Source organism: Labrus mixtus, chromosome 24 (genome assembly GCF_963584025.1).
Source record: "Labrus mixtus chromosome 24, fLabMix1.1, whole genome shotgun sequence".
Lineage (NCBI taxonomy): Eukaryota > Metazoa > Chordata > Actinopteri > Labriformes > Labridae > Labrus > Labrus mixtus.
In genome coordinates, this window is record NC_083635.1 from 1061815 (window position 1) to 1088919 (window position 27105).

General features: G+C 42.9%; 2 protein-coding genes and 1 long non-coding RNA gene across 5 annotated transcripts in view; 1 reads left to right on the forward strand and 2 right to left on the reverse strand.

Moving 5' to 3' along the window:
• Positions 1-9361, forward strand: part of ptgfrnb (prostaglandin F2 receptor inhibitor b) — a 38039-nt gene extending 28678 nt beyond the window's left edge. Inside the window, exons 12-15 of one of the 2 annotated variants that reach the window (XM_061033060.1) lie at positions 7740-7926; positions 8036-8154; positions 8521-8571; positions 9029-9361. In XM_061033060.1, coding sequence (XP_060889043.1) covers positions 7740-7926; positions 8036-8154; positions 8521-8571; positions 9029-9141 — 470 coding nt within the window. In that variant the 3' untranslated portion in view covers positions 9142-9361. The other variant, XM_061033061.1, reaches the window with a different exon arrangement.
• Positions 9362-10701: 1340 nt separating this feature from the next.
• On the reverse strand, positions 10702-11499 carry LOC132959834 (uncharacterized). 2 transcript variants are annotated; one of them, XR_009667115.1, is made up of 4 exons: positions 11394-11499; positions 11006-11058; positions 10945-10961; positions 10702-10883 (listed from the first exon to the last, which is right to left on the reverse strand). It is a non-coding gene; the product is annotated as an uncharacterized LOC132959834 (long non-coding RNA). The 2 variants fall into 2 exon arrangements; XR_009667114.1 differs by lacking the exons at positions 11006-11058; positions 11394-11499 and having other exon boundaries at positions 10960-10995.
• A 5270-nt stretch (positions 11500-16769) lies between these two features.
• On the reverse strand, positions 16770-25056 carry LOC132959573 (T-cell surface antigen CD2-like). The gene is made up of 8 exons (XM_061032691.1): positions 24948-25056; positions 19473-19754; positions 18816-18889; positions 18303-18465; positions 18152-18214; positions 17990-18067; positions 17518-17789; positions 16770-17100 (listed from the first exon to the last, which is right to left on the reverse strand). Exons 1-8 carry the CDS (start codon positions 25021-25023, stop codon positions 17029-17031), a joined length of 1080 nt encoding a protein of 359 aa, XP_060888674.1. The 5' UTR covers positions 25024-25056; the 3' UTR covers positions 16770-17028.
• Positions 25057-27105: the final 2049 nt, after the last annotated feature.

Sequence of the window (27105 nt, forward strand, 5' to 3'; positions counted from 1 at the left end):
GACTATCAGACTGATCCAGCACGACCATCAAACCAACACGACCATCAAACAAACCAACACAACCATCAAACCAACACAACCATCAAACCAACACAACCATCAAACCAACCAACACAACCATCAAACAAACCAACACAACCATCAAACCAACACAACCATCAAACCAACCAACACGACCATCAAACCAACACAACCATCAAACCAACACGACCATCAAACCAACACAACCATCAAACCAACACGACCATCAAACCAACACAACCATCAAACCAACACGACCATCAAACCAACACGACCATCAAACCAACACGACCATCAAACCAACACGACCATCAAACCAACCAACACGACCATCAAACCAACACGACCATCAAACCAACACGACCATCAAACCAACACAACCATCAAACCAACACAACCATCAAACCAACACGACCATCAAACCAACACGGCCATGAAACCAACACGACCATGAAACCAACACGACCATCAAACCAACCAACACGACCATCAAACCAACACGACCATCAAACCAAAACGACCAACAAACCAACACGACCATCAAACCAACACGACCATCAAACCAACACGACCATCAAACCAACACAACCATCAGACCGATCCAGCACGACCAACAAGAGAGAAGAGGAGACAGTTAAACCAAATTGAAAACGTCATATTCAGTCCATTAGCTCCACACTTTAACACACACATTTAAACACACACACACACATTTAAAAAAACACATTTTAACACACACACATTTAGACACACACACACACAGATGAAAGTGTTGAGCAGGAGTTCTGAGCGCGCTCAGTAGGGACCTGTAGAGATGTTGATCATTGTGTCACTCGGTAAAAACAGATTCAAATATTTAGTAGTTTTAAAGTACTCCTCAACACTGCGTACACTACACACACACACACACACACACACACACACACACACACACACTGTATCATTAACTGTTTGTGGTGACAGACACCCATGAAACCAACCAGCACGACTATCAGACTGATCCAGCACGACCATCAAACCAACACGACCATCAAACAAACCAACACAACCATCAAACCAACACAACCATCAAACCAACCAACACAACCATCAAACAAACCAACACAACCATCAAACCAACCAACACGACCATCAAACCAACACAACCATCAAACCAACACAACCATCAGACCAACCAACACAACCATCAAACCAACACAACCATCAAACCAACACAACCATCAAACCAACACAACCATCAAACCAACCAACACAACCATCAAACCAACACGACCATCAAACCAACACGAACATCAAACCAACACGACCATCAGACCGATCCAGCACGACCAACAAACCAACACGACCATCAAACCAACCATCAAACCAACACGACCATCAAACCAACACGACCATCAGACCAACCAACACGACCATCAGACCAACCAACACGACCATCAGACCAACACGACCATCAGACCAACCAACACGACCATCAGACCAACCAACACGACCATCAGACCAACCAACACGACCATCAGACCGATCCAGCATGACCAACAAACCAACACGACCATCAAACCAACACGACCATCAAACAAACCAACACAACCATCAAACCAACACGACCATCAAACCAACCAACACGACCATCAAACCAACCAACACAACCATCAAACCAACACAACCATCAAACCAACACGACCATCAAACCAACCAACACGACCATCAAACCAACACGACCATCAAACAACCAACACGACCATCAAACCAACACGACCATCAAACCAACCATCAAACCAACACGACCATCAAACCAACACGACCATCAAACCAACCAACACGACCATCAAACCAACACGACCATCAGACCAACACAACCATCAAACCAACACGACCATCACACCAACCAACACAACCATCAAACCAACACAACCATCAAACCAACACGACCATCAAACCAACACGACCATCAAACCAACCAACACAACCATCAAACCAACACAACCATCAAACCAACCAACACGACCATCAAACCAACCGACACGGCCATCAAACCAACACGACCATGAAACCAACACGACCATCAAACCAACACGACCATCAAACCAACCAACACGACCATCAAACCAACACGACCATCAAACCAAAACGACCAACAAACCAACACGACCATCAAACCAACCAACACGGCCATCAAACCAACACGACCATCAAACCAACACGACCATCAAACCAACACAACCATCAGACCGATCCAGCACGACCAACAAACCAACACGACCATCAAACCAACCAACACAACCATCAAACCAACACGACCATCAAACCAACACGACCATCAAACCAACACGACCATCAGACCGATCCAGCACGACCAACAAACCAACACGACCATCAAACCAACCAACACGACCATCAAACCAACACGACCATCAAACCAACACGACCATCAAACCAACACGACCATCAGACTGATCCAGCACGACCAACAAACCAACACAACCATCAAACCAACACGACCATCAAACCAACACGACCATCAAACCAACCAACACAACCATCAAACCAACACGACCATCAAACCAACACGACCATCAGACTGATCCAGCACGACCAACAAACCAACACGACCATCAAACCAACACAACCATCAAACCAACCAACACAACCATCAAACCAACACGACCATCAGACTGATCCAGCACGACCAACAAACCAACACGACCATCAAACCAACCAACACAACCATCAAACCAACACGACCATCAAACCAACACGACCATCAAACCAACACGACCATCAAACCAACACAACCATCAAACCAACACGACCATCAAACCAACACGACCATCAAACCAACACAACCATCAAACCAACACGACCATCAAACCAACACGACCAACAAACAAACCAACACAACCATCAAACCAACACGACCATCAAACAAACCAACACAACCATCAAACAAACCAACACGACCATCAAACCAACCAACACAACCATCAAACCAACACGACCATCAAACCAACACGACCATCAAACCAACACGACCAACAAACCAACACGACCATCAAACCAACACGACCATCAAACCAACACGACCATCAAGAGAGAAGAGGAGACAGTTAAACCAAATTGAAAACGTCATATTCAGTCCATTAGCTCCACACTTTAACACACACATTTAAACACACACACACATTTAAAAAAACACATTTTAACACACACACATTTAGACACACACACAGATGAAAGTGTTGAGCAGGAGTTCTGAGCGCGCTCAGTAGGGACCTGTAGAGATGTTGATCATTGTGTCACTCGGTAAAAACAGATTCAAATATTTAGTAGTTTTAAAGTACTCCTCAACACTGCGTACACTACACACACACACACACACACACACACACACACACACTGTATTTTGTGTGCAGTGTGTGTAGTGTTTATTGTGTATTATAGTGTCTAATCCAACATGTTCAATCAATCAGGAGGTTTTAAACTCACTCAAAGAAAATGTGTTCTGTTTCTGTGGAGGACGACAAGCTTTAATTCGGTTAGTGTTTCACTCTACAGAGCGAGAACGTGCTAACACACACACAAACACACACTGAGAGAATACACACCGTTTCATTAGACGCTGTGTGTGTAATTGCCGTGTTTTACTCTCAGATTCTCCTCAGGGATTCATCCAATCACACGCCTTCATTTCCACAGACGGCCATTTTGGTTTTATGAGCTCAGACAGGAGAGCCGTTTCACCTTCATCCTCCTCCTCCTCCTCTTCCTCCTCTTCCTCTTCCTCTCTCAGTCTGTTCTTAATAGCTCTCTTTTTCGTGTTAAGGTACCCTTTCTCTGTGATGAAACCTACAAGAACTCTGAGGTTTTTGGGAAATCTAACTATCCTTTAAATAGCATGATGATGTATGTACTAGAGGGACCCATGCTCAGGTCTGGTTGGGTCTCGGGACTTGGGATGGGGGGGGGCAGTCAGGGCAACTGGGCCTAGTGTGAGTAAGTGTGCTTGTCTGATGTAGCTGTGGTTAGTGTCTGTTTTAGGGAACCCTTCATGTGGCCTTTTTAAGGGAGCTGTTGGTAGTGGCCAGTTTTATGTTACCTTTACATTTCTGTCTTTAGAAACCTTTAAAGTTCTGTTTTTCCTAACTTTGAGTGAGTGTGTGTGTGTTTGTGTCCAAACACAAACACACACACTGCTGGGTCGTCAGTTTGATCTTTTATTCACACTCAGAGACACAGACGAGAGGGTTGACATGGAGCAGCACACACACTCACTCTGTTCAGTGTGTAATCTGAGCCTGAAGTTTATCTCTGAGTGTCGGGGGTGGGGGGTGAGTTCACGAGTTCATGAGGGGGGTGACGGGTTGAAGGAACAGCTGGGGGGGAGATTCTGGGTGGGGGGGGGGGGAGTTATTCTTTATCAGGGATGTTTGTGGAGATATGTGTGTGTGTGTGTGTGTGTGCCAGGAACAAAGAAACAAAAATGGCAGCTCACTCAGTTTCTCATTTGAGAGAGTCGGGTTCACGCGTCAGTCCTGCAGATTTATGCAAACTTGTGTCTTTGATCATTAACGAAGGGTTGACACACACACACACACACTCACGCACCTACCTAAACCACACTCACACACCTGCAGACTGTCGGCTCTCACTGATGTGACTATATAAGAAAAAAAAAAGATAAAAAGCATCCTGTCAGAATAGAATGTCTGTGCCGATAAACAGTTAGAAATATGTTGTTTGTTGTTTTTACTCTTAAACAGAATCTTTACTCAGAAATAAAAACAAACTGCTCCCTCCAACAGATACCTGACGATTATTACAGTTTGTTTACTCTTAATGTTTCAGTTTTTTACACAGTTTAAAATATTAAAAGCATTTATCCTCTAGATTTACATTTATCAGAGAAACAGATAAATTCAGTTATCTTGTCTGGATAACCGGCTAGAGCTCACAGATAATCTGCTTAGAGATAGAGCTCACAACATCGTCTGCTTAGAGACAGAGCTCACAACATTGTCTGCTTAGAGACAGAGCTCACAACATTGTCTGCGTAGAGACAGAGCTCACAACATCGTCTGCGTAGAGACAGAGCTCACAACATCGTCTGCGTAGAGACAGAGCTCACAACATCGTCTGCGTAGAGACAGAGCTCACAACATCGTCTGCGTAGAAACAGAGCTCACACCATCGTCTGCATAGAGACAGAGATTGTATGATTTTAAAATGTGTGCCATCTAAAAGTGTAAAAGGAAGAATGTTGTCGAGCTTAATGTAAATATTTTAATGGCTCATTAGTGTAATGGAGGTGTGGTTATAGTCATATTTCAGGCTTTGGGGGTGGGGCCTAACGTGAGACATCCATGATGTCCGGATCAAGATTAACTGAAAGATTTTAATTCATTCACAAAAAGAAAGAGTCCTTCAAAGTGTTCTGTTAACTGCAGCTCTACACTGAAGAACAAACTGAGCAAACATCAGAGCGATATGAGTGTTAGTCATCAGCTGATTCTGCTCAGTGAGTCTGCGGGGGGGGGGGTGTGTGTGTGTGTGTGTGTGTGTGTGTGTGTGTGTGTGTGTGTGTGTGGTCAGTCGACCCGTTCACCCCTCACTTAGTGTCACTTCGTGTTTCCTCCTCTCTGGTTGAATGGACTCTCGGCTCATTTTCTTTATACCCCTTGCTGTCCTCGTGTTTCTTCATCATGATCATCATCCTCTTCCTCTTTGTTTTCCTCTTCCTCCTCATCTTCCTCTTCGTCTTCCTCTTTCTCCTCGTCTTCCTCTTCGCCTTCCTCTTCGCCTTCCTCTTTCTCCTCGTCTTTCCTCTTCTTCCTCCTCCTCTTTCCTCTTCGTCCTCGCCTTCCTCTTCCTCCTTGTCTTCCTCTTCCTCCTCCTCTTTCCTCTTCCTGCTCGTCTTCCTCCTTGTCTTTCCTCTTCCTCCTCGTCTTCCTCTTTGTCTTCCTCTTCCTCCTCGTCTTTCCTCTTCCTCCTCGCCTTTCCTCTTCCTCCTCGTCTTCCTCTTCCTCCTCGTATTTCCTCTTAGTCTTCCTCGCCTTCCTCTTCCTCCTCATCTTTCCTCTTCCTCCTCGCCTTTCCTCTTCCTCCTCGCCTTTCCTCTTCCTCCTCGTCTTTCCTCTTCCTCCTCGTCTTCCTCTTCTTCCTCCTCGTCTTTCCTCTTCCTCCTCGTCTTCCTCTCTTTGGTTAAATATAACAATGAGGATGGGGCTTCTTCTGACTCCACTGAAGAGGAATGATTCTTTCTTCATGTGATTTCCGTCGTGTGTTGTAAAGTTTAAACTCTGATCTTTGTTGCTCAGACTTCAGTGCGACAGATCAAACTAACCTTTAGCATGGACTGAAAGTTTTCTGAGTGGATGTGTTATCAGCCCCGGGGACACGCTGAATTAAAAACTGGTCCCATACTAAGAGTGAGATTAATGCTAAACTAGATGTTCAGTCTGAATCAACGTCCTCTCACTGAACAGCATCTCGCACGTTAATTGAGGATCAGACGATCTGATTTGGTGCGATGTCGTCGTGGTGACGAGTTAAAAGATGAATCCAGAGAGAGAGAGAGAGACGCTGCATCAGAGATTAAAAGAGAGGACGAGTCTTTCATCACAGGGATCTCAGAGAATCAGAGATATAGATAGAGAATCTGTCTATATCTCTGATTCTCTCTCTGTCTATATCTGAGTTTAAGACACAGAGTTTAAGAAGAACTCTGAGATATCTGAGTTTATGTCTCTGTTTTTAGGACCTCTGAGTGGAAACACTGATGAAATCTATCCATTCACTGATTTTAACGGCTTACTGTGTGTGTGTGTGTGTGTGTGCGTGTGTGCGTGCCTGTGCCTGTTAATGCAGAATATTAAATCCATTAGTGAGCAGAGATGTTCACTGTGATTCATTAAACTCTCTCCATCATCTTCATCATCAGCAGCATCATTGTTTCTCATCAGACTCTCGCTCGACAAATGTTCTCTTTGTGTGTGTGTGTGTGTGTGTGTGTGTGTGTGTGTGTGTTAATGACACAGTGTGAGTCACACTTCATGGGGTTTTTATTGTGTCGTTGTGTGTGGAGGAGTTGCAGCGTTAATAGTCTCTCTCTCGCTGACACACTAATGACTAGTTTCTGTTCTCTCTCTCTCTCCTCTTGGAAATAATAAACTCGCTCGCCCGCTCCCGTTGCTCAGATTACATCTCCTGTCGCTGTTTTTCTTTTTCCCATCTCGTCTCTTTTTTTTATGTCACGAGTCTGTATCTCTGTTTTTATCAGTGTGTGTGTCAGTGTGTGTGTGTGTTCTTTTGTTCTTGAATCATCACAGTGATATTAACGCTCTCACTCTGTATCTAAAAATAACTCTCAGTCTTTCTGTAGTTTTCAGGATGTAATAAGTGCAGTATCACGTGTGTGTTTAACTGTAGGTTTATTTGATGATGATGTCATGGTGTCTAAACATGTTTATTTTTTCTATTTAATTTTCAGACATTTTTTGTATTTGATGTCTTGTCTTCTTTTATTTTGAAAGGTCGTATATAAATAGACTTTATTTCTCACATGAACTGACCATCTTTGACCTGTAGCGGGCGCTGTGAGCTTCAATTTTACAGTTAGAGGCTCATTGGTGAACTCCCCTGATCACCTGTTCTCACCTCTGTCTCTCTCTCTCTCTGTCTCTCTCTCTCTCCCTCTCTCTCTCTCTCTCTCTCTCTCTCAGATGACCTAGCGTACGAGGTGCGTTGGTTTTTCACTCGTCTCCGTGGCGGTCAGACAACCACTCAAGTGGCGAGCGTGGACCGTTTCGGTGTGTTGAGGAAGGACGCTCGAAACTCATCCAGCGACGTTTCCGTCGAACGTAAAGACACGCACACCTACCAGCTGAACATCCACGGCACGCAGGACAGGTGAGTGTGTTACACCTGTGTGTGTGTGTTTCTTTAAATCCATCATCAAACCATTCTTACTCTCTCTCTCTCTCTCTCTCTCTCTCTCGCTCTCTCTCTGTGTGTTCAGTGACAGTGGAGAGTATCACTGCGTGGCCACGCCCTGGTACCTGTCGGCCTCCACAGGTGCATGGACTCAGGCTGCAGAGCTGATGTCATCACGAGTCTTCCTCACCGTCAAGTTTGCAGGTGAGTTCACAAACGCCTTCTTCTCCTCTTTCTCACCTGATAAATAAATGTAGTTTAAATCTGTTAATGGCTCGTTAGTGTAATGGGGGCGTGGTTAATAGCTCAGGTTGTGGGGGAGGGGCCTAATCTGAGGTCTTTTTTTAACAGTTAAATAATATCAACACTCGTGTCTCGGTCTGAAGGAAAGAAGTGAGAGGGATTCTGTGATTGGAAGATGAAGTGCTCCTAACTCAACAGGAAAAGACGTGGACGTGTTTTATACCTGAGTGAATGTTAGCTTAGCATAGGTCCAAGATAAGCATGTCTGACTTCCTGCTCCTCTACATGATGTTCTCCCCTCCCTCTCTCCCTCTCTCCCTCTCTCAGTGTGGGAGTCTCTGAAGTTACCTCTGTTATACGGTGTGTCAGCGTCAGTAGGTAAGCTAACACCTCCTCATGTTACACGCCGTGTTAGCATGCTAACAAACTTGTTAACCAATCAACATGCAGCGTGCTCCTGTTTCCAGGCAGATTATGTTCCACGTTCATTTAGTTAAGTTCATACTGCAGCAGATATAAGCATAGAAGCTAACCCAGTCCCCTATGTCTCCAGGTGTAGTTGTCTTCTCATTAGCATTAGCATATAAGCTAACCCAGTCCCCATTGTCTCCAGGTGTAGTTGTCTTCTCATTAGCATATAAGCTAACCCAGTCCCCACTGTCTCCAGGTGTAGGTGTCTTCTCATCAGCATAGAAGCTAACCCAGTCCCCATTGTCTCCAGGTGTAGGTGTGTTCTCATTAGCATAGAAGCTAACCCTGTCCCCATTGTCTCCAGGTGTAGGTGTCTTCTCATTAGCATTAGCATAGAAGCTAACCCTCTCCCCACTGTCTCCAGGTGTAGGTGTCTTCTCTCTGGTCCTCGGGCTCGTGTGTGCTCAGTGCTGCTGCAGAAACACGACACACACTCCTCGCTCTCGGAACAAGCTGATGGACCTGGAGATGGACTGACACACAGTCTCCCCTGCACACACACACTGCAGGAAGCACCACACACACCACAGACACACACCCGGCGACGATTACTGGGACACACAGCTGTTTGCAGCTGACGGACGCTGGGACTAAACTCACTCATCGTCGTGGTTACTCGGTGCTCAGGACTCTGCAGCGTGCAAAGCAGGGGATTAACCAATCAGAGCAGGGGGCTCATGATTAACCAATAGGAACAAGCCTTTGAGACTTGACATGGTGTGAAGATTTTTAAATGTGTGGAGCTTCCAGATTTTTACAGAAATAAACCTTTAGCACAGTGGGAGGAGTCAGATGCTCTGACACAACACACTGCCATATAAGGGGCTCTGAACACACCTGGACACACCTGAAACATGACGTGCTCAGCGTCTTCTTCTCCTAATGCCAAGAAATCCCTCCCGTCCCTTCTGATAGTATTCAAGTCTGAGCGGAGGACTCACCAGCCGAGCACACAGCTGGAGGATTAACGTCCGTACATCAGGGACAGAGACCAGGACTCCTGCCCCTGGATTCATCGGGTGCTCCAGACGACAGACGATGTTTCCCTTCCTTAGTTCAGTGGACGTTTCAATTCCAGATATGCAGTCGAGTGTTTGTGAGAGTACGTGCTTCTTCTTCAGCTCAACGCTCGACTTTTCTACATATATACACTCATGTATCCTGTGTGTGTGTGTTAGTGTGTGTGTTAGTGTGTGTGGGGATGCATGTTCTGTTTTTCTACAAACACACTGATGTCAGTCAGGAGCAGCACACACCTGATCCAGGGACACATTTCACCTGCATGAACACCTTTCACTTCCTTCATGATGAGACGGAGCAGGAGAATCACTTCCACCACCCGAAGGGTCGTCGTCATGACAACAGAGTTTAAATCTTTGCTATGATTCTAAATCACGGCAACAGGAATAGAAGTCCTCGATACACCACCCAATGTTGGAGAATTTATTGGTTTTTAATTCGGAGAAATTAAACTCATTGGCAACGTTGGATTTGTGCGTCAAACTGCACGAGTGCACGCACGATGTGACGCACAAATCCCAACGTGAGGTGATATTTAATGGACTCGTCGTTGTTGTCTCACCCATCCTTCCTTTGAGACAGGTGTCGTTTTGTACAGTGCGGTATTTTTGGATACTATCGATCATTAACAGGAGAGATTATATCATTTAAAAAAGTATGGAAGATGTGGCCAACATGACATCATCAGTTTGAGGCTGCGGGTTAGGGGTTAGGGTGTCAGCAGGTTTAAAGGACGCTTCTGTTAGCACGACTCGAGCAGACTCAGCCCATCCCCCCCCTCACAGCTCCAGTCTGGATCTCCTTAGCTTAGCTTAGCAGAAAGACTGCAAGCAGAGGGAAACAGCTAGCCTAGCAGACAAAAGCGTGTTAGCACATCAGTTGTTTGTTTCTCTGCACCCAGTGTTTATGCTAAGCTAGGCTAACTAGCCGTGTCCGCCTCCCTCTGGTTTTTAACTGGAGGACGTTTTTGAGCAATAATCGTCGTCAGTCAGCTGAAGCCACGACGGATTTTTAAAGAAGATTTTATTTTGATGTTCGGTCGTCGATATTTTAAGCAATGAACACACCGAGGGGTGAAATTCAGCCAATCAGAGACGAGGACACACTGAGCTGATGGGTGTCACCTTTCTCCTATAAGGGTGTGTGTGTGTGAGATATTGTGTTTGTGATAGTGTGTGTCACACCTGAAACACACACACCTGAAACATACACACACACACACCTGAAACATATACACCTGAAACATACACACACACACACACCTGAAACATACACACCTGAAACATACACACACACACACACACCTGAAACATACACACACACACCTAAAACATACACACCTGAAACATACACACACACCTGAAACACACACACCTGAAACACACACACACACCTGAAACACACACACCTGAAACATACACACACACACCTGAAACATACACACACACCTGTAACATACACACACACCTGAAACACACACACACACACCTGAAACATACACACACACACACCTGAAACACACACACCTGAAACATACACACACACACACCTGAAACATACACACACACACCTGAAACATACACACACACACACCTGAAACACACACACCTGAAACATACACACACACACACCTGAAACACACACACCTGAAACATACATACACACACACACACACACCTGAAACATACACACACACACCTGAAACATACACACCTGAAACACACACACCTGAAACACACACACCTGTCCAGATGTTCCCCAGCGTCCTTTGATTCAAAGTTTGTGACTGTGCTGATGTTTTGAATAAATAGATTTGTAAGATGTGTTTCTTCTTCTTTTATTCTGAACAGGAAGTAGCTGCTCTGATGATGTCATTGTTTCTTTAAGTTTGTCTGTTATTAGTATTATTGTATATTTCAGGCCTGTCAGCATTAACGAGGTGTTTGTATGAATTCATCGTTACAGGTCAATTAATGCATTAATTAATCTCATGTTATTTTGTCCCTTCAGGCTCTCCGTAGATAGTAGTCCTCAGTGTCTCCCTGTAGTCTCAGTGATGTAAAAGAAGGACACTGCTGCATCTTTGAATATCTCATTTCACTTTAACAAACTCTCAGACAGCTCAGCTGACGAGTCCACCTTATGACATCACACATTGACCTTATGACATCACACATTGACCTTTGTTACCATTCCTTTGAGCTGTTTGACCTCACTTTGGGATCCCTAACCACTTCCTGTTTCTGGGTTTAACTTCATGTCCTAACCTTCCAGCTACAGGAAGGGCCGTACTTTATTTCAAAATAAAAGCATACAGCAAGTTAAGTCCGATCAGCTTCAGACAGAACAACATTTCAAAATAAGTAACATAAAATAGACGTATATTTTTGTTGTAGAATAAAAAATGGGTTCTAAATGACAGACATGTTGACCAATCAACATAAGGGGGGTCAGGGTTCATGGTGGGTGTGTTGTGTTGGATTCCATCAGGTGGTCATAATGAGATTGCTGATTGGTTCGTATTTCTTCCGACGCAGTTTTGAGGGGCGGAGTCAAAGAAAACAGTTAAACATGTTTCCTTCCTATTTGAGTTCTGTGGCCTGTAGGGGGCGTCTGTGTTTTTCTGACCTGTCTGCAGGTTTAGAACAGTTCTCTGAAAACAGCTGTTTGATGGGAACACATTCCTGCTCTGCTGGCGCCCTCTTGTGGTCATTATCGACTTCCTGCTGAGAGTCGTTCTTATCATCTCTCTACACCTGAAACATAATTACCATGATCCTACGTTTATGATCTTTATACTTTAAATATCTGTATCATTAATGATCTTTATACTTTTAATAATATCTGTAACCTACGTTTATGATCTTTATTGTCATTTCTCTTCATTCTTTCTCGTCATTTTATTTATCTCTTCTTTTCTCTCACTTTTCTCTCCTCGTGGCGATCGATTTTTTACACCTTTTTAATGTCTCTCTCCCTCTCACACAGTCGCTCCCCTCTCTCTCTCCCCTCTCTCACCCTCTCTCTTTCCCCCCCTCTCTCACCCTCTCTCTTCCCCCCTCCCTCTCTCCATCTCCCCCCTCTCATTCTCTCTCTCTCTCTCTCTCACCCTCTCTCTCCCTCCCTCTCTCCCCCTCTCTTTCTCCCTCCCTTTCACCCTCTCTCCCTCCATCTCCCCCCTCTCATTCCCTCTCCCTCTCTCTCTCTCCACTCTCTCACCCCCTCTCCATCTCTCACCCTCTCTCCATCTCTCCCTCTCTCTCTCCTCCCTCTCACCCTCTCTCTCTCACCCCCCTCTCTCCCTCCCTCTCCGCCCCTCGTTCTCTCCATCATGTGAGAGGAAGTGAAGATGTGGTGTCGATTGGCTCCCTCCTCTTCTCTCTCAGGGTCTCGTTGACCCACTTTCGTCCTCCTGAGAGTGTTTGAGGCTCTCATGGACGTTTGCGGTCCTGTCAGTCGTCCCATTGTCTCCTTTAATGGACCCTGTGTGTGTGTGTGTGTGTGTGTGTGTGTGTGTGTGTGTGTGTGTGTGTGTGTGTGTGTGTGTGTGTGTGTGTGTGTGTGTGTGTGTGTGTGTGTGTGTGTGTGTGTGTGTGTGTGTGCGTGTGTGTGTGTGATGTGCATTTAGCTGCTCTCAGGCTTCTTGCTGCTCCACATAACAACACGTTCAGACAGAAAGATTTAGCAGCTCATGTAGAGAAGCAGCCTGTTCTCCCTCGAGTCGACCGCCGGCGACACATTTTCTCATCTCCGACGTAATCGACGCTGATGTTTACAGCCTCACCACCAGCTCTGTGTGTGTGTGTGAGTGAGTGAGAGAGAGAGACGCTAACAGTCTGCTTCTGTCAGGACTTTGGTGGATTTCCCTCTCAGTGTTTTTATGTGGTGTAATGTAACATGACTGAGTGGCTGAGTGAGTCTGGGTCAGGGTCCTGTGGCTGAGTGAGTCCGGGTCAGGGTCCTGTGGCTGAGAGAGTCCGGGTCAGGGTCTTGTGGCTGAGTGACTCCGGGTCAGGGTCCTGTGGCTGAGAGAGTCCGGGTCAGGGTCCTGTGGCTGAGTGACTCCGGGTCAGGGTCCTGTGGCTGAGAGAGTCCGGGTCAGGGTCCTGTGGCTGAGTGACTCCGGGTCAGGGTCCTGTGGCTGAGAGAGTCCGGGTCAGGGTCTTGTGGCTGAGTGAGTCCGGGTCAGGGTCCTGTGACTGAGTGAGTCCGGGTCCGGGTTCCTTCGGGGTGAGCTCTAGAGGCAGCAGCTGTTCTGATGGTTCTAAATAAACATGGGCTGTTTGGGAGGAGTTTCAGGTTTCAGTGATGATGACGTCACAATCAGGATGTAAAGAAAGGTTTCTCATCCTTTCTTTTCCTTTAAAATATACACTAATTATATTAATGACTAATATTTTCATTTCTATGACGAGATAATGAGATCAACGAGTCGGCCACGCCCATTTTACAGAGGTAAGGAGAGTGTTTGGGGCGGGGCTACCTGTGACTGACAAGCTGCTACCATGGAAACCCCGAATGAAAGTACAGCGGGTGAACTGTGTGTGTGTGTGTGTGTGTGTGTGTGTGTGTGTGTGTGTGTGAGAGAGAGAAAGAGAAAGAGAGTGTGTGTGTGTGTGTGTGTGTGTGTGTGTGTGTGTGTGTGTGTGTGGACTGCTGCCATGACTCGTCAACACCTCCCCTCGCCATGGAAACCATGTCAACACATGAAGAGGGATGTGCTGAGTGTGTGTGTGATTTATTATTAGGACCAAGATATTTGACCTCACTTCTCTCTCTCACAGTAACACACTAACACACACACACTCAGAAATACACACTCTCTCACACACACACTCTCACACACTCTCTGACACTCAGTCAGAAACACACACTCTCTCACAACCACGCACACACACCTGATGAGGACACACACACACACACACACCTGATGAGGTCAAACATAATGAGAAACACCTGAGGATGACACACACACACACACACACACACACACACACACACCTGAGGAGGACACACATAATGAGAAACAGCTGCAGGTGACAGAGAAGATTTGAACCCTCAACCTTGAGATAATAAAAATGTCTTTACCAACTGAGGTAAGTGTTCAGGTGTAGGTGTGTGTGTGCTCAGGTGTAGGTGTGTGTGTGTGTGTGTTCAGGTGTAGGTGTGTGTTCAGGTGTATGTTTGTAAATGATGTTTGTCTGCAGGTTCATGAAGATAAACTTCAGTCTGATCTTCTTCCTCTCTGTTGTCCTTTTTGTCTCTCAGCGCTGAAGATAGTCCAATTGTGAATTTGATCTGTGACATGGAGTAAACAGGAAACAGGTAAACTCATCTGAGCCCAGGGATTCGGCTAGCTAGATGGACGGGCATTTTTATTTTTATTTTTTGTCATCTGTTGTGTTTTTATTCTGTGTGGGCTGATCATGTGACCTCTACCTGCACGTCTCTGATCACTGTGCAGGTGAGAGAGGATCTGATCATGTGACCTCTACCTGCACGTCTCTGATCACTGTGCAGGTGAGAGAGGATCTGATCATGTGACTTTTACCTGCAGGTCTCAGATCTTTAAAAAAAAAAAAATTCCTCCATCATGAATAACCATGAAGAGTATCATGTTTGATAAACCTCTGCTTCTTCTTTTCTACTGGTGAATAAATAACCAGAGACATGCAGTGCACTGAGGATCCACCAGGGGGCAGAAGCAGACGGTTGTCAGTCACTAATGAGGATTTTATGGATTTTTTTTTTCATCAATATTAAAGAAAATTCAAAATATTCGAGGCAACAAATCATTTTATAATCTGTGGATGAATTATTTCAAATCATGTTTTTTAATCAGCTGGTTCATCTAAATACAAACACACTTTATACCTTCACAACAAACAGGCCAAATGACTGTAGCAGCTGATTTCAACACAAGCCCCACCTCTAAGGATGCACACAGCCAATCAGACTCCAGGGCAGGAGGACATGAACACACCTTCGATAACATCATCACTGGCCCTTTTTCAAACCAACCCCAACACCCTCCCCCTCCGTGACGAAGTGCACTCCGTTAGAAGTCACTCTCTCAGCTGAGTGAAGTCTCCTTCATCAAGGTGTAGGTAGAAATACAGCGGCAGGCTTTGGGACAAACTTCCCTCTCTCACACGGAAACAGGAACTGTGTGTTACCATGGTTACTCAGCGGTATCTTGCGGGATCGGCTTTTTTTTTGTAGCTAATGCATTCTGTAAAAATCTTTATGTAGCCTAGATTATTCTTCTTCTTTAGTTATATTAGTGTAGACTTATAACAAAATTATTAGATTGAGCCTACATTGTTTATTGTAATTTATGATTTAAGTTAATTTATTGCAATCTTTAGATCAGGGTGTCCTAAATTAATGCAAAGACAAGGATAATATTGTTGAACATCAGAGCAGCAAAAAGTGTGTTTTTTTTGTTGTTGAATTGAGATTTCACAAAGACATCAAAAGTAGAAAAATAAGAAATAAATATTAACAGCCAAAAGTTGTCTGCAACATGATTTAATATTCTTTTGTTTTTACAACAGTCCCTGTAAATATAAAACATTTTAAATAAACATATATTTGATCCTCAGTACACATTTGAAGTTGTTAACGTCTGTATGATGATATTAAATGTCTGTCTTAGTTGGAGCAGTGTTTGAACTCACAGGTTGCTGTCTCCATGACGACCGGACACAATAGGCGTTGCACGTGATCCAAAAGTCGTCATCGGTGCAGACTCGCTGGTGGAGGGTTTTATAACCCACTACCACTCCCCGCTAATTAGTTTGGGACGGACTTAATATGGCGGACCCTCCGCGGGGACGCGCAAACGGAGGGGTAGTGGGTAGGGTGTAGTGGCCGGTTTGAAAAAGGTGTTTTCATATTTCAGCCAATCAGAATCTAAAGTTTTTGTTTCAGCGACAACTAGAGGCAGTTGGTGTCACAGCGCCCTCCTGTGGTGTTCAGACGTACTGCAAGACGACACTGTGTTAATGAAGTTCATCTGTCTTTGCTGTGAACAGGTGTGAGCTCGTTAACCAGGTGAGTTAATTATAGACAGACGCTTTAACTGAGAGCCAATCAGAGCCGAGTATTTATCCAGGCAGCGGAATCATCAGGCAAGAAGAAGATAAAAAAAAAAAAGAAAAGACTATAATGAAGAACTGTTGTTCACATGAGGACAGGGACAGTTTGATTGTGTTTAGTTTGAGTTCAGCTTAAAAAGAAATAAAAAATCAATAAAAAAAAGTTCATTCATCATTGTCGTCGTCATCCTCAGCAGGGAGGAGGGGCAGAGACGAGGAGGACGAGGGGAGGCTTCTGGTGGAGTCACACTCGGGGAGCGTTCTTCCTGGGCTGAGGAAGAGGAGGGGGCTGCTCTTCATCAGGCTCTCGGGGGAGCTGAGGAGAAGAGAACACCGGTAAATACTCTACATTTTGTTTGTTTGTTTGTTTGGATTATTTATTTAAGTGCTAAAAACTGCAGTTCCTCCAGTGTCCACTAGAGTCTGTGGAGAAGACTCCTGCAGTGAGTCAGTCCCCATAGAGCCCCATGTTAAAATGTCTAACTTTACAGCTGCAGTTCCTCCATTGTCCACTAGAGTCTGTCTCCTGCAGTGAGTCAGTCCCCATAGAGCCCCATGTTAAAATGTCCAACTTTACAGCTGCAGTTCCTCCATTGTCCACTAGAGTCTGTCTCCTGCAGTGAGTCAGTCCCCATAGAGCCTCATGTTAAAATGTCCAACTTTCATTGCACGTCAACTGTACTTTAGTGTTAGCCTAGCTTAGCTCCTCTGCGGTGTCAACCTGTGCGCTTACCTGCCGTCGGGGGCTGGGCTGAGGCTGAGCACTGGGCTGGTTGGGGTTTCTTTGGCGCTGCTGTTTGTTGCGATGTGGGCGTGGCCCGGTGTGACCGGCCGGCTGCTGATTATGAGGATGTTGTTGATTGGGCGGGTGAGAATGGTGATGATGAGGACGTTGTTGATTGGCCGGGTGAGAATGATGAGGATGTTGTTGATTGGACGGGTGAGGATGGTGCTGATGAGGATGTTGGTTGGGATTGGTCCAGCCCAAACGAAGCTCCTCCTCATCTGTGGAGAGAAACCAAAAGCACAGACCGAAGGTTTGATGCTAAATTAAGCTAATGCTATAATGCTTAAGCTGGCCATAAACGATTTCTGGCCCAATTCATCTCCCCTGAAACTCCCATGATCAGTTGTTTTTAGCTATGAAAATGAACACACACACAGCGAGAAGTTTGTTTCCATCTTTTAAAATAAAAAAGTGTTACCCTTCACGTGCATGTGTTGTCTCCGCCTGGTCAGAATGCAGCAAACAATGACGACGATCAACAGAATCAGAACAACTCCTGGAGAAGATAAAGTTTATTTATTTTGAACCACAATGTGAGTTGACATTTATTCTTGATCCATGAACAGGTGAGCGGACACACCTCCTCCAACGCCCACAAGGACCCAGGTGCTTATCCCCGGAATAACTTCAGGTAAGTCAAACACTGAAGGAGAAAAGAGAGGGAATCCATCCAGTGGTTAGCTCGGTTACATGTGAGGTGAAGGTATAGGACGGGTGTGATCAGAGCTCACCTGACTTCCTACAGTCCTGACTGCTGGCCTCGCTGCTCATGTTGCTGACGTTGTTAGACACGGTGCAGAAGACTCTCTCCTCCTTCACCAAGAGTTTCACAGACTTGACTTTGTCCTTCAACTCTTTGCCGTTCATATACCACTTGTAGCTCACACCTTCCACCTGTCGGAGGGTTAGTGGTTTGGACCTTTTATGTTTCTGTGTCTTCTACAAATAAAAGTATAAAGCTAAAGAAAACATTGCACGCACGCTGTGTTGTAACATAACAATAAGTAAGGTCTTTTACCTGCTTTTTGTAACATCACAATGAGTAAGGTCTTTTACTAACATAACAATGAGTAAGGTCTTTTACTAACATAACAATGAGTAAGGTCTTTTACCTGCTTTTTGTAGCAGGTAAAAGACCTTAGTGTCTCAAGATAACACTTGTTATGATTTGACGCTATACAAATAATTATTATATTTTTTATATTATATTATATTATTATTATTATATTGATTGATTGACTCACCTGATTACCTCCGCAGGTGAAGTTGACCATCTCTGATTCACAGACATGCTTTATTGTGGGTATCTTGACGCGTTCTGGAGGAGAGAAGAAGAAACGCTATTAAAAAAAGAGATCTGATGTTCGTCGGGTAAAGCCTGGCTCACACTGTGCGATTTTTTTCCCCGATTGTATAAAAGTCAGGGTGGCATGTCAGCTCACACTGTACGAGTGAATCGTTTACGACACCCGGCCAGACCTTGAGATTGACGTGCTCACACTGTACGTACGATTGTCGGGGACGGCCGGAGAGCTCACACTGTACGAGTGAAATCGGGACGGAGCGTTGACAATTGTTAATAAAGTTTAATTTGAAAAAAAACAAAGGACGACGGTTGGTGAAAGAGAAGGAAGTGGAAGTTGTTGTAGGATATAGAAAAGTTGATACAATCGTAGATATACGGATACAAGTTTCAGAAAAGTGCTGCACTGATGATCTGTACAGAAAAGTAAAAAAAAAAGGGAGGACTGTAGTCATGGCGACCAGTGACTACAGTCCTCCCTTTTTTTTGGTTTCGGGAGCGACCCTGCGATTGTCAGGAAGGAAGAATCGGAGCTCAAATCGGCCCAGTTATCCCGCAGTGTGAGCCAGGCTTAAGGGAGAGGCGTCTGTGTAGTTACCTTGCACACACAGGACCTTTTCGTACGTCCCATTTATTTTCCCAGCTTCAGTGTGGACCTCGGCCTTGTAAGTCCCCTCCATTTCCTTTGTCACTTGCCTCAGCCTCAGAGATCCGTCCTCAGAGATGTCCTCATCCTTCCCCACGATCATCAAATGTTTATGTCTTTTAAATATGTTTTCACCGTTACGTTTCCACGCTAATCTGTCCATGGCTTTCAGTTTGATTGGAAGGTGCACCGTGAAGTCGTCCCCTGCTGGAACATACTGTTCACAACCAGCATCTGTGGACACAGAGAGGGTTTGTTACGTTTCCTCTAGACATTCCTCCTCTACTCTGATAATCCAATACTCAGGAGCCTCATTGGTCAACACAGCTGTCAATCATGATGTAATACTCCTTTTTTATATCATCAATAATAATTGAAACTAAATTTCTCAGAAACATGAACACTGAGACATAGCTCAACATAATAAGAACAGACTGTGGAGACGTCAGAGAAACATTTATCTGAAGTGTATTTAAACTTTATACTTTGACCCTAGTCCCATCTGTTAACATGGAGGAGGCGGAGCTTATGAGCTATTCTGCAGCCAGTCAGCAGGGGGTAGCTCTAAATGTTCTGGCATCACTTTTATGGAGCTGTGGAGTCGTCCATCATTTTATACAGACGATGATAAAGACTCATCGGTGACCCCTACAGGCTGCAGTGTTGTAGAATACAAACACGAGGGTTCATAAATATATATTTTAAAAATCAAACATTGAATAAAGTAATCATACATTAGTAGGGCTTCATGTCTAAAGTTGCTCTTCTAATTTTATGATGAGAGATAAAGAACTGAAGATTTCTGTGACATGGTTAAAAATAAAACTTTGTGGTTTGCACTCAGATGAAGAAACTTCGCAGAGTTTTAGTTTTGTATCCCTTTGTGACAGGAAGTCCCATCCTGAGTCATGGCATGAAGAAGACAATCAGCCACAGTTTCCATGACGATGATGACATGTGTGATGGTCTGTGAGTCACTGTTACTCTTTGAAATTAAACCTTTTTTCTCGATAATCTGAGTTTTACATTAAAATTAACAACATTTATTCTGAAAAACCCAGGTCAGGCGTTAACATGACACAGTGTCCTGTCTTGTTTTAGAGTTCTCCAGGTAGCTAAACCAGGTTCTTCTAAACCAGGATACAGGCTTATTGTGGTGTTTGAAATCAAGATATGATGTTATCATAAAGAAACACAGAAACAGGATACTTAAAAAACCTGCTCAAAACCAAGATAAGTTATAGGCTGTTACAGACTGATATCTGTTAAAGGCCGAAATATATCTGTTACAGGCTGATTTTTTCTGTAACAAGCCAATATATATCTGTTACAGACTGATATATATCGGTTACAGTCTGATATATATATATCTGTTACAGACCAATATATATCTGTTACAGTCTGATATACATCTGTTACAGTCTGATATATATCTGTAACAAGCTGATATATATCTGTTACAGACCGATATATATCTGTTACAGTCTGATATATATCTGTTACAGTCTGACATATATCTGTTACAGTCTGACATATATCTGTTACAGGCCGATATATATCTGTTACAGTCTGATATATATCTGTTACAGTCTGACATATATCTGTTACAGTCTGATATATATCTGTTACAGTCTGATATATATCTGTTACAGTCTGACATATATCTGTTACAGTCTGACATATATCTGTTACAGGCCGATATATATCTGTTACAGTCTGACATATATCTGTTACAGTCTGATATATATCTGTTACAGTCTGACATATATCTGTTACAGTCTGATATATATCTGTTACAGTCTGACATATATCTGTTACAGGCCGATATATATCCTTTACAGACCGATATATATCTGTTACAGACAGATGTATATTTGTCTGTTACAGACAGATGTATATTTGTCTGTTACAGTCTGATATATATATCTGTAACAAGCCGATGTATATCTGTCACAGACAGATATATATATATATCTGTTACAGACTGATCTGTTACAGGTCGATATATATCCTTTACAGACCGATATATATCTGTTACAGACAGATGTATATTTGTCTGTTACAGACAGATGTATATTTGTCTGTTACAGGCTGATATATATCTGTTACAGGCTGATATATATCTGTTACAGACAGATGTATATTTGTCTGTTACAGACAGATGTATATTTGTCTATTACAGGCTGATATATATCTGTTACAGACTGATATATAGTAAAATCTAAAGACTCAAATTCTTACAGTCAGCGCTCAAATTAAACAAACAAAAAGTACATAAAATCACACACACACATCCTCAGTGAACACTCTGCAAACATACAACCACATTTCATGTATTCTTACAGGAAGTGTTGGACGGATACGTGCAGACTCGTCTTCACACCTCTGAGGCTGCAGACTCGTCACCAAACGTTCATAGGATTTCTCCGTCAGAGACTCGGAACAGCTTTGTTCTGCTGCTCTGACATGCTGAGATATTTAATCTATATAACTCTAACTGAGATATTTAATCTATATGACTCTAACTGAGATATTTAATCTATATGACTAACTGAGATATTTAATCTATATGACTAACTGAGATATTTAATCTATATAACTCTAACTGAGATATTTAATCTATATGACTCTAACTGAGATATTTAATCTATATGACTCTAACTGAGATATTTAATCTATATGACTAACTGAGATATTTAATCTATATAACTCTAACTGAGATATTTAATCTATATAACTCTAACTGAGATATTTAATCTATATAACTCTAACTGAGATATTTAATCTATATGACTCTAACTGAGGTATTTAATCTATATGACTCTAACTGAGATGTTTAATCTATATGACTCTAACTGAGATATTTAATCTATATGACTCTAACTGAGGTATTTAATCTATATTACTCTATCTGAGATATTTAATCTATATGACTCTAACTGAGATATTTAATCTATATGACTCTAACTGAGATATTTAATCTATATGACTCTAACTGAGATATTTAATCTATATAACTCTAACTGAGATATTTAATCTACATATCTCTAACTGAGATATTTAATCTATATCTCTAACTGAGATATTTAATCTATATAACTAACTGAGATATTTAATCTATATAACTCTAACTGAGATATTTAATCTACATATCTCTAACTGAGATATTTAATCTATATAACTCTAACTGAGATATGTAATCTATATAACTCCAAATTAGATATTTAATCTATATGACTATATTGACTTTATATATATATATATATATATATATATATATATATATTGCTATATGACTATATTTAATCTATAATTAAACTATATTACTCACAGTGTGTGAATGTGTATGAATGGATGAGTTAATACTGATGGTTTCTTTACACAGCAGCCTCTCAGGATTTCTTTAGCCATGGTCAGACAACACAGAAACACAACACACATGGCTGACAAAGTGCGGACCATCGCTGAACCATGCTGATCTCACAATCGCTGGTAATCATTGGCACATGAGTACATGAGTAAAGAAGAAAGAAGAGGTCTCTTACACAGTATTACAGCTTCACAAACAAAGAACAATTACTCTTAGATCGTTGACACAATTTAAAGAAAATATGTAAGTGTGTGTGTGACTGCTGTCCTGGTTGTTCTGTGTCTTTCATGCGTTGCTTCCTGTTTGTTAACCCAGTTTCAGACCACCGTGACCACAAACACTTCCTGCTCTTGCACGCTCGGCTCTTAGTCTCGACATGAAAATAAATTCTTCTGGTTTGAGCTGCAATCACAAACTGTTCTTACAAAGCCACAAAGATATATATATATAGATATAGATAGATAGATATCTATACATACTGTATATATTGGTAAAGATTTGATTTATTACATTTCTAGAACCTGTGTGTTTGATCCCAGTATTCATGTTCAAATCTGCCAACCATCAGAGGGTAACTCTACTTTAGGTCTGTGTACCTGTGACACAGACTGTAAGCCTCTCCTATAGCAGCAGATCTATTGGTGGAGAGGAGCCCATTGTATGTGGAGAGCTATAAAAAGAAACGTTTGCACTGAGGCTGAAGAAATGTACATGACATTTAGAAGTCGAAGTGACGTCTTCTTTCCGGCCTATCAAAAATAGAAGAGTAGAGGAGATGTAGAGGAGGTGTAGAGGAGATGTAGAGGAGGTGTAGAGGAGGTGTAGAGGAGGTGTAGAGGAGATGTAGAGGAGGTGTAGAGGAGGTGTAGAGGAGATGTAGAGGAGATGTAGAGGAGGTGTAGAGGAGATGTAGAGGAGATGTAGAGGAGGTGTAGAGGAGATGTAGAGGAGATGTAGAGGAGGTGTAGAGGAGGTGTAGAGGAGATGTAGAGGAGGTGTAGAGGAGATGTAGAGGAGGAGCAGAGGTGTCAAAAGTATTCACATTCATTACTCAGGTAGAAGTATAGACACTATGGTTTAAAAAGACATCTGTAGAAGTTGAAGTATCAACTCAAGCTTTTTACTCAAAGTGTAAAAGTACTGGTTTCAAAACTACTTAAAGTATAACAGTAAAAGTAATGTAAGGGGAAAAAATGCCATTAAGGACAAAAGCTTAGGCCGCACCACAGGAGCCTATAGTGCACTACCCCACCTCCCCCCCCCAATAAAATGTCTAAAGGCCATAATGACTAAAATGTTATATTAAAAGGTTAATGTTGAAAAATGTGGGATGCACCTGTTTCAGCCACATTTATGCCCATTGAAAATGAACGTATTTTAGTACAAATACATTAAACAACCATATATGTGTAATACTGAGCATTGACATGTGTTTCATGGAGGTGAAGATATGATGACTAGTTGCCTATAAGTATTGTAATGGTGCAAAAAGTCTTCAGAGGCATGTTATCAACAGCCTTTATTGGAATGTAAATGTACATCCAAGTTTAGCTGCAGGAATCTGTGAGGGCAACGGATGTAAGATAACAAAACTGGACAAGAAAATTGGTGTACCCCAGGGCAGGCTTAGTAACAATTACCCTTGTATGGTTGTCTCTGCCACGGACATCTTCGTACTAGGCTACATACGTCTGCTGTTTCCTTGCTGGAGTGTGACGTGATTTGTGTCATGTGCAGGTGCGATGGATCGCGTACAAACCAATAGGGTGTCAGAATGGTATGTGTTTATACTTCTCATCCAACCACAACATTTTTTTTTGGGAAGCCGGTATGAAAACAAGCCGTAATGAAATAGGAGTAACGAGGCTATTTTTAAAATGTAAGGAGTAGAAAGTACAGATAATTGTGTGAAAATGTAAGAAGTAGAAGTGAAACGTCAGCTGAAGAATAATTACTCCAGTAAAGTATAGATACCCAAAGTTTCTACTGAAGTAAGGTAACAAAGTATTTGTTACTTGACACCTCTGAGGAGGTGTAGAGGAGGAGTAGAGGTGTACCTGGTGTTGCCGTGCAGGAAGTGAAGGACCAGCAGATGAGAAGCGCAGAGACAATGAACGCAGCAGCCATCTTCATCGTCGTCACATTAAGCTGAAGAAGAACAATGACTGCTTATTTCCTGTCTCCACCTTTATATATCTGTGTGTGTGTGTGTGTGTGTGTGTGTGTGTGTGTGTGTGTGTGTGTGTGTATAGGAAGTGATCCAAGAAGCTTCTTCCAAAAAAAAAACCATATCGTCTCCACTAAACATCACACACACACAATTGTGGCATCATTTCTGCACGTAAGACGTTTTTTCAGAGACGAGGTCGACCTTTATACGAGCAGGTCGACAGGATGGATGTCAGTGTGTGTGTTTGCGTGTGTGTGTGTGTGTGTTTGCGTGTGTGTGTGTGTGTGTGTGTGTGTGTGTGTGTGTGTGTGTGTGTTTGCGTGTGTGTGTGTATGTGTGTTTGCGTGTGTGTGTGTGTGTTTGCGTGTGTGTGTGTGTGTGTGTGTGTGTGTGTGTGTGTGTGTGTCTGTGTGTGTGTGTGTTTGCGTGTGTGTGTGTGTGTGTGGTGCATGTCTTGACGTGTGAGAAATGTGTCATATTCTTGCTAGCTTTAAAGCAGCGATGGCTCTGTGACAGAAGAGAAGTCTGTTAACAGATTCTTCACACATTCAGTCACTAACGTATTAACAACGTTTCAACTGTCACGTCACATAAATATGTTGGTGAAAATGTCTCTAAACGAAGGAACACTACACCAAATCCTCTTAATGAAAAATAAATGTCAAAATAAAAAGTTCTCTAGCTCGATATAACACCTCGTCTCGCCCCTCTCATCATTATTTACACTCACGTATGAATACAAAAGGTTTTAATATCATCCAGGTGACTTTACGTGTGTTATTCTTTTCTAAATCACCTTTTAACTCAGAGTTTATGTAAACGTCTGTAACCACTCCATTACAGCTATGAACACTGTTAGAAACTATTACAAATAAATATTATTTAAAAATAAAGATCCCTCTCAGGTAACACGGTTAATAATGACTCATCAGGTGTTTAAAGTCAGTTTCCTCTGATGACTCGTTTGAGCAGTTTGACAGAGAGAGATTGAACAGACACAGTTAATTTTATACCGTTATGATGCAGATCTCTGTTCAGAAATGTCATATTTTAAATGTTTACATCACTGCTCATCAGATTTAGGCTCATACTTGCAGTTTTAAAGTATGGTTTTCATTTTTTAAGACTAAATCAGTAATGACCCCAGTTTGTCCATTAACCACCATTCATTCAGATGGAATGATTTCACCCAGAAAGGGGCGTGGCCGGCATCGTTTGGGCAAAGTACCCGGATGGGTTGCTCTCATGAATATTTCTACTGCTATACTGTATATTTTGGAGAAACTGTATCGGTCGAATTTCCCTCTGGGATTAATAAAGTATTTCTGATTCTGAACTAGAGGACCTTAGTGGGAGTGGCCTGCGGTGCTGTGCATTCTGGGAGTTGGTGTCTTTCATCAACATGAGCCAAAAAGACACTTTCTGTCTTTTCACGGCCAAGAAGGCACCAACTTCAACATTTATTTCACATTTCTACTACAGATATGACCCAATGTCAATACAGACTCATGTTTCAACAGGTGAAGTATCCCTTTCAATTTCATTTCTGCTTCAAGTTTATTCCTTTTTTCACTTTTGTTTTTACTCACCCGAACTTACTTAATTACCTCTGTGTGTCACGTGTGTCCATGTTTGATCTGGAGTCCCATCGATGGCGGTCTCCATGCTGGAAATGCTGTCTCAGTCTAACTTTTAGTCAACCTAACAACAGGCTGAGAGCTGGAGCTGAGGCGGGTTTCAAACCTCCTGACAAACCGTTACACCGCGCCCACCTGTCAATCATGTCAGCTACACGGCTTATTGTGAATAACTCTTATCCTTCATCAAATCAAAACTGATGAGTCATCAAAACATTCACCCCCCCCCCCCCCCCGTACAGTGTGTGTCCATCGAGACATGAGCTAATCACACCTATTTGGTTTTTTGAACCAGGCTGTAAACATGTTCATCTCTGCTGTAAAAACAGACTTTTTAGAATGGGTGTGTATGTGACTTCCTGTAGTTCTGCAGCCAGCCTATAGTGGACACTCAAGGAACTGCATGAT